The sequence below is a fragment of the Sardina pilchardus genome, chromosome 1, assembly GCF_963854185.1.
Source record: "Sardina pilchardus chromosome 1, fSarPil1.1, whole genome shotgun sequence".
In the NCBI taxonomy this organism is placed as follows: Eukaryota; Metazoa; Chordata; class Actinopteri; order Clupeiformes; family Clupeidae; genus Sardina; species Sardina pilchardus.
This window is the reverse complement of record NC_084994.1, coordinates 16956250-16967931: the sequence shown is the minus strand read 5'-3', so window position 1 is coordinate 16967931 and position 11682 is coordinate 16956250. Positions and strand designations below refer to the sequence as shown.

The 11682-nt window shown below is 39.0% G+C and overlaps 1 protein-coding gene across 1 annotated transcript; it reads left to right on the top strand.

Moving 5' to 3' along the window:
• Window positions 1-2644: 2644 nt before the first annotated feature.
• Window positions 2645-9441, top strand: LOC134083247 (trichohyalin-like). The gene is made up of 4 exons (XM_062539471.1): window positions 2645-2752; window positions 4931-5014; window positions 5193-5273; window positions 6618-9441. Exons 2-4 carry the CDS (start codon window positions 4945-4947, stop codon window positions 7457-7459), a joined length of 993 nt encoding a protein of 330 aa, XP_062395455.1. The 5' UTR covers window positions 2645-2752; window positions 4931-4944; the 3' UTR covers window positions 7460-9441.
• Window positions 9442-11682: the final 2241 nt, after the last annotated feature.

The following is an 11682-nucleotide window of genomic DNA, read 5'->3' as shown; positions in this document are numbered from 1 at the left end:
TGTTTTACCTTGTGTGTTATATTTTCTTTTTTCATATAATGGTCTTTACTTTAAAACTGTTGTTTGACTTTTGTCCTTCCATGCTTTCATTTGCTAATGCAATTTGCTTTTGTTTATGTAAAGCACATTGAATGACGTATGTTATGTGTATTACATTAAATCTGCTATATGCTGTAAATACATTTGTCTTGACCTGACTGGCACTGAATTTTACCGATGTTTCAAGATCGAATGGCCCTTAACACATGCCTTCTTATTTTTTGTGCTTCATGCCTGTGTAACTGTGCTCAATGTAAATAATTACTGTAAAGCCAAGATTATAGATACTTTGACATTAAATTAATTGATACCATTATTTTCTTATAGGTTGTAGACTGAAATAATCCACACATTACAGAACCCATTACATAATAACAACCCATTACACAGGACAATAATACTACCCTACTACACTACGACTATAGTTAGGCCACATACTCTCATCCACATCACAGGGAATTTTTTCCCTGGCGATGCACAGGAGGAAAAACCTCTTTGAATGTCTAATCCACCCTTGACAGTCTTCAGCACTGATGTCCAACAATAGCATCTGGTCAGAGGGCTGATGATCATATACTGTCCACATTCAAGCACTGAACAATTCCTTATAGTTTAATACGCACACAGCAACTAGCCTAGTCTACTTGTGGCCGCGATGCAAATAACTCAATTTAATTCAGCACAGACAGAGCATGTTCAACGAATTCTCTCACAAACATCTGGTGGAAATCCCGACACTTTCAACGAAAGTATATGATCATCAGCCCTCACCTGCCTGAGACCTCTTGGAGCCATGCTTGTAAAGAGCAACACAAAGGTTTATGGCTGGATGGTCTGCAGTGTTGCTTTGTTTAGGTTGTAAAATAAGGTTTCTAAGATTTAATTTGTTCTAGCCTCAGTAAATGACATGTTAAGGTTAGTTAAACAGGTGTGGCCTTTACATTATTTAAAGCTTGCTCTCTTGATGTAGTATGTGATGAGATCAAACTCGTGTAGGCTGTACTGTATTTGCTGTAATAGAGTTTAAGTCAATTTATCAAATAGTTTCCTCAAAAATCACAAGAATGGGTTATTTATTTTATTTTTTTTCTGACATAGGGGAGCATACCCTCAAACCACCGTAGCATTTGTGAGTCACACAAGTATTTTAAGACATGCAGGATCAAAATTCTGCAGCAGCACCCAATCAATAATTAGCATTTTTGTAAAATGTGATCCCCAATTTTTTTAATGTGCTACCTTGACAGACAAAGTATCTGAGACAGCAAGGGTATGTGTGCGCGTGTACTGGTTATGGTAGAGGGCCTATCTGGAGGAAAGTCCAGGGCCTTCCTCTAATCCCAGTCCATCCCTGGTGTCACACATGGGGCCCTTGGGCTTCATATCTAGCCTGGCCATTGATCTGCACCTGCAGTAATTCCAAGTCATCTGGGTATATAACTTTTATTATTATTTTATTATTATTTTTTTAATTATTATTTTATTCCATTTAAATAGGACTCGGAACGCAAGCAGGATAGAATGGAAAAACATAATGGCATGTATGCCTATGCGAATAACTAGTTGCTACGCATAGGCCTGCAGCATGGATTTAAATAACAGAAGAGGAAGCATAAGCACAATACTGTAAATGAACAAGGTGAACACTAGATATCTGATTGTGGAAAATCATGGAGAGGTTGCAATGAAAGCACCAGCAATGCAGTGTCTTTGTGGGATTAGTTATTAAATGTGCAAATGGCTATGTGTAAGCAGCGCGTCCTGCAAACAGTTGAGGTGAGTAAACTGAGGAAAATAGGTCTTCTTCACAGCGACTATAAATAAATCTGGAGTGGGAGTGGAAAGGATAGAACATGAGTGAAAAAGGATAAGTTCCGTTAAGTGCTGTTATTGCTTATGGTGACGAGAAAGGTTGTCATAAGCATAATTTGTAATGTAAAGGCATATTGATAACAGATTTTTTATCAAACAGGTCAGAAATCGGTCATGCACAAAGGACACTTCATCATGGCACTTAAGCATTTAAGTTAATTATAGAGGTGCATTATATGAACATTGATAGGCTATTCATTTCCAAGTCATCCTGGGCAAACATTTTCAACTAGTATGCCTAGGTTGTGCAGGAGGAACATAGCCCAGAAAATACAATAAATGTATAGTAGGCTACTGACATACGCTTGAGAATATACAAAGGAAAGAAAAAGAGAAAATAATATCCATTAGTGTACGCTATTAATGGATACACACTGTGTTTTCGAACTGACCGCGACGACAGTAAACTTAAAAGTAGCTCGAGAAAATCGGTCACTGTTGACAGTGGTGCATAATTGCTCATTTCTAGGATAGCCTACACACTGCCAACCAATGGCTGAAACGCGCATTTTTTTAAGAGGGGAAATCGAAACTTAAGGAGAACGGAGGAGGACGTCGAGCCACTTCAGCGTCGTCATGCATGAAACGGAATCTCGACCGGAAAGCAACAGGCAGATCTCATTATAAAGACGTACAGTAGGCCTATGCAGACTGTTGTTGGGAGGTAATGAATGAACGAGTTACGTATTGAGTCTTCCTGGCAGAATTCAAAGCTGACGCTTCCATTTCCCATTTCCCATTTTCTCGACCAGAAAGGTAGGAATCGAAACTTAGAGATAGGCTATGGGCTAATCCACAACACGATCTGAATCAGTAGGTTTAAGATACAGACCTGAGGAAGGTAAGATACGATTCTGGGTTTTCATTTGTTTTCATTTGTTGTCAACAGCTTCTCTAGGCCTATATATTCGGTTTAATGAAATATTATTCTAGGCTACAAATGCATTTTATGTGGATTATTTGTCTAGGCCTACATAATAGTTTGCAAATTGATAAATAGGATTGGATTAAATAGCCTATTGGTTATTGTGTGTTGTTGATCGTCCCTAAATAGGCCTACTGTATTGTCTGATTTACAGTATAAACTGGAAACTATTTGCCAATATTAAAGTACAGGAGTTGAGTGGTGATTATGTTGTGGTATTGATGTTACATAATTTACACAGCTGGAAGTTGAATGAGGATGAATGAGAATGAGAACTTCTCATCCTCATCACTACAGTACCTATGTTGAGAGACCAGAGCACAATAGGCTTGGTGATAGCCAGTTGATAGCCAGTTGAAACTTCATTTGTAGTTTACTAAGAAAGAAAAAAACACTATTGAGAAAGAAAGGTTGAAAAAGGTTGTTAAACTGAGGGTAAGTGGGTAGGTGTGGCACAATTGATTCATTTTGACAAAGCAACATATGATATGATAATATATGATATTATAATACATGATATGATATTGTAAGTCAATGTACTTGCAAACTTTTCACTAGAATTTTATTCGAAGTGTGATAATAAGTTACTAAATGGACACATGAAAAAGTATTTTTCATTTAAAGTAAATGCGCCATATACATGCCGATACATGTCTACTCTACACTGTAGAGATGCACCGATCGATCGGCCGCCGATTGGAATCGGCCGATTTTCACGTGATCGGCCACGACCGGCGACCGGCCGGTCAGTCTGAGACATGCCGATTTTATGCCGGTCAAATGCACTCGCACGTACTTGTAACAACATCACACTCACACAGCTGAGTTTGCAAAGTTTGATGAAGCTAGGCCAACAGTCAGGGCTGGATAAAGCGCTAATACTGAGTTTTTCTATGCAGCGAACGCTGTGCTTTGCCATATTGCGTGGAATTTACTATACTAAGCTGTCACTTCAGGTTACAGCGCTCATCAAAGCCCGTCCTTGCCGCTAATTGCGTGCCCACAGCTGAACCACAAGCGCTATCAATAAGCAGCGACATAGCACGGCAGGAATAAACATAGTTTTGCTTCGGTTTGCCAACTTATCATGTATTCTTTCACACTACTACAACAACTAAGTCCGATTTACACATTTAGAGGTTTATTTCATTACCTTTTGTCTGATCTCGCCTGTATATTTCTTCTAAATTCGCCAAAAGTTAGCATTGTTAGCGTGTTAGCGTGTCATAAACTACCGCGACCGTGATACAAAACATATCATGCGTGGTGTCGTTGGAAAGCTCCTGCATGACGTTATGCCATCCAAATATGGACACTTCCTTAGTATCCCAAGCAATCGCGAAAGTTCAAAGAAGAGTGTGGACTGAGAATGTAAGTCATTTGCTGTGTTTCAAGGCTTCTCAAAATTATTCTTTTTTGTTGTCATTTTCCAACATCTCAGCCTATGTAGCACTAACTTCAGTTATCAGTATTCTGAAGATATTTACAGTTGGATATTGCATATGGATGTGAGAAGAAAAGAAATAGTGTTCCTAGTGCATTTCTACATGTGTGAAATTAATGTCCCACACTGGGATTACTGCAGCTGAAGAAGACTTGAAGAAGAATCTGTCTATTCACATTTTTCTACCAGCCATTGATAAGTTGATTAGGCCTACATTTCTAACATGTTGTATTAAAAAAAATATAGGCTAGAAAATAACTCTTTCTTTGTGCTGTAAAGTGGTTAGAAGAAATTAAATCGGAATCGGCTAAAATCGGTATCGGCCGGCCAAACTCGATGAAAAATCGGAAATCGGAATCGGCCAAAAACTTGCAATCGGTGCATCTCTACTACACTGTGAGTGTAGTGGAACAGCGGTGACATCACCAACTGACAATCAATTTGATTCCTGCCATTCCATTGCCTAGAGCGGGAATTTTCCTTCCTGTTACTTGTGATACTTGACAACAACCTCCTCAAAAACTGGACAAACCAGATCACTAAGAGGTTGGTTATGGGCAAATCACCAAATGAAAAAAGAAAAAGCAAATCATATAGAAATTGTTACTTGACACAGGATATTGTTTACTTTAACTTTTTCTCTTTTTTAGATTTAAAAGTAAACATGAATCATGACAAGGGATATACCCTCCTGGGACCAAAAGGTGCCATGCCAAAATGGAAAGAATGCTGTGGTGAGTTTTCCTCATACTGGTATTTTACCTCGTCTGTAAAATAGACCATGAAGCCAATTTATATTTTCAGTTAGTGAGTGAAATCCATCAATTCACTAACTCTCACCACAATGTTAACACATTACTCTGTTTATATCATGTGTTTACCTATTTTTCAATGTAATGTTGTCCTTACAAGGACTCATCAAAAAATGGTGGAAAGAAGTATTAGTCAGCTTCATCTTCATCCTCGCCATTGCAGGATGGATCATGTTCGCTGGTGAGTAATTCCCTTTTGAACTGCTAGCCAGGGTTGGTTGATATGCGCTGCATGATCAATGAGAGACTCAAAGGGGGTGAATAAAAATAGCAGATCCATGGGCCGATACAAATTTGAACTTACTTCAACTTAAAAGACTGAGCCATGACGCACAACCAGCCATTTAGCGCCACTGTAGCAGGCAGCTCACTGCTGCAGGTTAGAGTGAGCTTCACCTGACTGTGTGCTCTGAGTGTTTCACTAATTCACAGATGGGATCAATGCAGAGACCAGATTTCCCTCAAGGGATCAAAAGAGTATCATAGTTATACTTTATTTGCCACTAAATAGAAATGTCTTCTGGTGTTTAGTTTAGTCAATACAACATTGTCTTTACAATCTGCCAGGCTTTATATTTCTGGCTTACTTTTCACTATTTTATTAACCACCGTTTGAAGTGGGGGAGACACGCTCACACTGTTGCCTTCTAATAAATCCAAGTCTTTAACTGGGTGCTGAATCCCACGTAAAACATAAATGAAAGAAAGAAACGAAGGACAGCACTCTTCAGATTTTCTGAGTGTAACGGGTGCCAGCTAGTTAGCTGTGCTGTGGAACGTTAGTAAACCTCACTCCCCGACGCCTAAGTGCTGTCCTTCACTTCCTTCTTTCATTAACCACCATTTGGCATAGATAAATTACCATCTTAATGTGTTTTGTTGCATTTAGGCAACATGTTTATGTGTGACAGTCAACACAAAATATTCAAACTAAACACATTGTCATTTTCATCTGTATAGACTGTTCTTGGTTTCAAGAAATGCAAATGTTCAAACTGGCTGTTAAACACTTGGCCTTTGGAATTAAAATAGCCCCACATACCCTTCACCATAGCTAGATATTGGCATGGTGTGTTTTCCAGTTAGTCTATAAGCCTGTTTGATGCTCATTGAGCTCCATGCAATGATGCAAATCAAACAGGCTAATAGGCCAACTGGAAAAAAACACCATGCCAATCTATGGTGATGGGTATGTGATGATGTAGGGCTATTTTAATTCCAAAGGCCAAGATAACTTCTCTTTTTAGACAACTTTAGCATGGGGTCAAATGCATGTGCTCTCCACTGTATATGTGTACTGATATATTGTCAGTAATAAAGAGTGTGAGTGTGAGAGTGTGAGAGTGTGTGTATGTGAGTGTGTGTGTGTGTGTGTGTGTGTGTGTGTGTGTGTGTGTGTGTGTGTGTGTGTGTGTGTGTGTGTGTGTGTGTGTGTGTGTGTGTGTGTGTGTGTGTGTGTGTGTGTGTGTGTGTGTGTGTGGTCATTGTCATTAATGTTTATGGTTCTCCCTTCACACCTTCACAGACTTTAAGAGTGGGACCTTGGAGAGAGAGAAACAACTCCAGGAGGAGGCTCATAACCACCTCACAAACATCATACAAGACATGACAGCTCAGGCAGAGAAGAATGTATCAGATTGCAAGAGAGAGTCAGCAGCAAGAGAGAGGAAGATTAGGGAGGAGGCTTACAAGAGAGAGAGACAACTACGGGAGGAGGCTTACAAGAACCAGACTAAAATCATAGCAGTCATAACCGCTGAGGCAGAGAAAAACATATCAGATTGCAAGAACGAGTCTGCAGCAAGAGAGAGGAAGATTAGGGAGGAAGAAGAAAAGAAGGCCTTGGAGAGAGAGAGAGAACTGAAGGAGCAGTCTGAGAAAACCCTTTATGCGACCATGCAAGAGATGACAGTGCAGGCTGAGAACATCACAGCAATGGCAGAGAAAAAGCTCAATTCAACAGTAAACCAGATGAGAGAAGATGCTGAAAAAACCTTGAAGGAGAAAGTGAAGGATATACAACAAGAGGAGGAGAAAAAGAGAATTGACGGGGAGAGGAAGATACAAGAAGAGGGTTTGATGAAGCTCAGTGAAAGAGAAAAAGTTGTCAGAGAGGAGGAAGAGAGAAAATGGCAGGAGAAGGAAAAGGATGTGAGAGAAGATGAAAAGCAAAAGAGAATCAACAGTGAAAAGAACATCAGAGAAGAAAAACAACGACTACAAGACGAGATAGAAATGCTTAAAAACGGGGAAAGCATGTCTCTTTTTAACACAGATCCTATGCCTATTATACTCATTGCAGTTGGAATATGTCTGTTGGTAATATCTTTTGTCATTAACATTTGTTTCATTTGTAAAGCATGTTAAATAGCCATGGTGTTAGAAAAGTGCTTTATAAAAAGAGTTACCTTGACTTAACTAGGGTATACAGCAGGGCCGGAGTGGGGCCTCTTTTCAGCCCGGGAATTTCAGGCCCAATACCGGCCCACTTTTCCCATGGTAGTGGAAATTGGATAAATTAAGGCCCCGTACACACGTAGCCAGGTATCTGCTTAACCGAAGGTATTTGTCTACGTTTGGACCTGTCATCCACATGACAACGCATATAAACAAATGTTTAAAAAGACTCTGGGCAAAGTGAAGATCTGCGAATTCTCTGTTTATAAATTGCCGCGTAGCCAGAGATAACCGGAGATCTGCGGTTTCGAACGCTAGAATATGCGCCAAAACAACAACAAATCTGCTCTGACGTCAAACATGCGACCTTTGTTCACTGCAGAAGCATGGATCTGTATAAGCTCATTTTATAAGCGGAGGGGGGGGGGATATTCGGTTTTAAAAATACCCGGCTACGTGTGTGTAGCCTAAGCAACAGTTCAGCTCTTACTATCCTGTATTTTTTTCTTATCAATACCATGGCTCAACAAATAGCCTAATGTAGGTTAAATAATAACCTGAGAAGTTAACAAACATATTCCACTATCCCAAGGTTGATAAATTAACAAAAGCAGAAATACATTTGAATTTGAAACGTATTCCACTCTTCAGCAGAAAGGCATATTGAACTAATGTTTACAGTTCAAATCCCAGTACAGTAAAGTTACACAGTGAATAGCAACGGCATGTACAGGAGCAGACATCCATGTGGCCGATGGACGTAAAATGTATCCAAATTCACATTTAGCCTAATTGCTCACAGAGTACTTATCACAAATAAATAGATATCGTGGAAGAGCTGGACTTGCAGTAGGCTTTCAAACGTAGCAGCTAGGTGCTGTGATAAACTTAACGAAACATAACGTTGATTATTCAGTTTAATCATAGGCTATATCCATTGTGCACACAGAGCTTCATCCACCTCCACACCCATTACTCTCGGTGGTAGCCTATACCTCACAAACTCTAGTCAACACATAGCTAACCATATATCAAAATAAACAGCAGACCTTATCGGACACGAGTATATGAAGCATTCATCTGTACAATACCCTGATCCCGAGTAAGCCGGTTTTGAAACTGCAGCAAATTTCTACATGTTATCCAACTTCGGGCTAAATTATTATATTAAGCTTCCATTCTAATAGCAGCCCAACAGTAATGAACTTGCTTTCTAAGTCAAAGTCTAAATAAAAGTTTAATAGGCATACATCATGACTTGTTGTAACAGAGGTAAATATCGTAGCAAATAGCCTGGTGATGAGACAGCTTAGACATGTATTTCACACTCGCTGGAGACCCTGGTGCATAGTTGCGGTACCGGTACTGCTATCGGTAGCCTATCTGAGAAATCATATTTTGGAATATGGACCCAACCAACTCTATTTTGGGAGGGGAGAACTCCCTCGCATGGTAGGCTACAGCCCATGCAGAGGCTGCGGTGTCAGAATGCGGAACGTCTGTAGCCTACTTTAAGAGAAGATGGACTAACGTGACAAATGTAAAAAAATATAAAAAATTCTCGACCGGCCCAAAAGTGAAGCGGCCCACCGGGAAATCTCCCGATTCTCCCGATTACCCACCCCGGGCCTGGTATACAGTATGTAGAATTACATTAACCTTTTGTGTAGGTGTGTATTTAAGGTAGGGTATACAGTATGTTGAATTACATGTGTGTATTAAAGGTAGGGTATACAGTTTGTAGAATTACTTGAACCTTTAGTGTAGGTGTGTACTTAAGGTTGTGTTACACTTGTATTCTTGCCTTGGCCTAGACATACAGCACATTTACTTTTTAGAAGTGCATACTATTTTTGAGGATATTAGAATTTCTTGTGGATAGTATTTTTAAAAATGTAGAAATGAACTCATTCATATGTATTATTATTATTATTATTATTATACAATTGATTAAAAAATTTTTAAATCATTGCTTTTCGTTATTGTCATTTTTTCATATTGTTATTTGACCTCTATTTAACCCTTATGAAACCAATTTGATGGTAAACAAACTTGTTAAGGTGAAATTGGTCAATAGCATAGCCATACAGCATAGCTGTAGCGAGTCGCTAACTACTGTAGAGACCCAGCCATGCTAATTCAAGAAGTCGACCTGAAAACATTTTGTGAGAGATCACAAAACCGTAGCTGAAGATACTGAAACAACAATGAGCTTGAAAAGTACAAACTAACAGTTCAGAGTAACTGAAAATTAATAAAATCTCAAACAACTTACTGTTTTTTTTCTTCTCAGTTTTGAAATTTCTCAGAAAATGAAAGTATAATAACTTATTGTGCCTTTGTTTATGTCAAGATAGTCAAACCGTTTCGTTGTGTTGTCAATACTTTATGTACAGTACTTTCTAAATATGTTCTAAAGAACAATGCACAAGGCATCACTCTTATCTATGTGGCAAAGATTTTACCATTGACAGACATTGTGACAGTATAAAGAAAACAAAGATTTTTAGAACATTGTGCAAATGTGTCCATATAGTAAAAACACCCCTTGGTAAGACTACATTCTATACATCCTGACGTTGTGAATGTACATGTATATATGATAGACAGACATTTGCATGTATAATGACACAAGCACTGAAATATGGCAGTTTTATTTCATGAGGTAGGACTACTGCTTCAACAGTAGTCTGGAAATCCAGACGCTGCAGCACCATCAATGTTATCTGTTTAGCTTGCCTCTGGCCCACCTATATCAGATACAGTACATGATTGGTGCAGCTCGGCTCCAAGGGCATGGGTAATGAGCATCATTGCCAGAGTGACTTGCTGATCAAATTCAATCTGTGCTCTTGTGAGAACTCTGGATTTCCAGGGTACTTCAGCAGGTGACCAGTATAGTGCATTTTGACCAACGTTACATTAGCAATAGAAAAGAACATCAGACATTTGTGGAAAATCAGTTGCATGGATGTCGGAAACATTGCTATTTCTTCAAAATGGTGAGAAACTGCTTTACATCAAGTGCCACAAGTGGAAGGAGTGAATGAAGGAAGCAGTGATACTTCTACACCAGTAGGTGGCAGCAATGTGTTTGGCTCTGCCTCAAAATAGACAAAGAGAAGAAGCAACGCTGGGCTTGTAGAACATTCGTGGGTTTTTTCACAAGGGCACAAATTGTGTTGTGTGTGTGTGTATGTGTGTGTGTGTGAAGGAGAGAGAGGCAGGATGAAGGCTAATGATTTAAAGTTCTGCAAATGTGCAAATTCAGCAAAACATTAACCTCAAACCAGGTTTGGCAGATCAAAGCCCCACATCTGTGTCAGGTATAGAAATCAATGATCATTTCAAGTGGCTTGTTTATATTTATATGTTTTATGTTCATTATTTTGACAAAAGACAAACAATTATGACCTCAAATGCGCTATTTTTTATGGACAACATATGACACTGTGACATTGTTTGGAATCAGAATCAGAATCAGCTTGGCCAGGTTTGCATAAACAAACAAGGAATTTGACTCAAGTTAACAACAACAACAGAAAAATAATAAAAATCCAGAACAGTAAGAATAAAGTGAAGGGCAGCAGAATAATGTTATGTAGTAAGAATATACAGTATGTACATTTGCAATAAATAGACATATGGGTGGGAATGCAATTGTCAGGAGTGTGGCTGAGAATGTCATTCAGGTATATTCATGAAACCCAGACCTTTGACTAACACAAAATTATGTTCTCTCAAATTTGATCCCATTTACTCTGCCTTCGATTAACATGAAGGCACAAACTGGATCTTCTGAAAAGACATACTGTAGGCTAAGAGTATAAAACAGGGCCCGTTTTTTCAATATACAAAAGTCTCTTCATGCACTTTTTCTCTATGCTACATTGCCTTCGATTTCTGTAGCTGACAAGGGCTCACCTGTTTAGGACTGATTGATGAGTTTACTGTACAGATAAGCACTTAAGTGTCTTCACACCCAATAGTTGTGTTTAAACAATTAGTTGAAGGCTGTGTGATTTCTGATAAATGAGACATTTTCTAAGTAGAGAAATGTGTTTATGAGTTTTGTAAATCAAGGTGGTTTGCAGAAAGTGTGATGCTAATAATGTGCTTACAGTTGTTCAAATCTGGGCTGATATTTTGCTCGCCGAGCTCACAGCTAGGTTGCTCTCGGTTGAGGTAACGCT

Coding starts and splice junctions, on each gene's coding strand:
- LOC134083247 (XM_062539471.1), top strand. CDS start 4,945: ATGAATCATGACAAGGGATATACCCTCCTGGGACCAAAAGGTGCCATG. Junction 5,015..5,192: donor AAAATGGAAAGAATGCTGTG/GTGAGTTTTCCT, acceptor TGTCCTTACAAG/GACTCATCAAAAAATGGTGG. Junction 5,274..6,617: donor AGGATGGATCATGTTCGCTG/GTGAGTAATTCC, acceptor ACACCTTCACAG/ACTTTAAGAGTGGGACCTTG.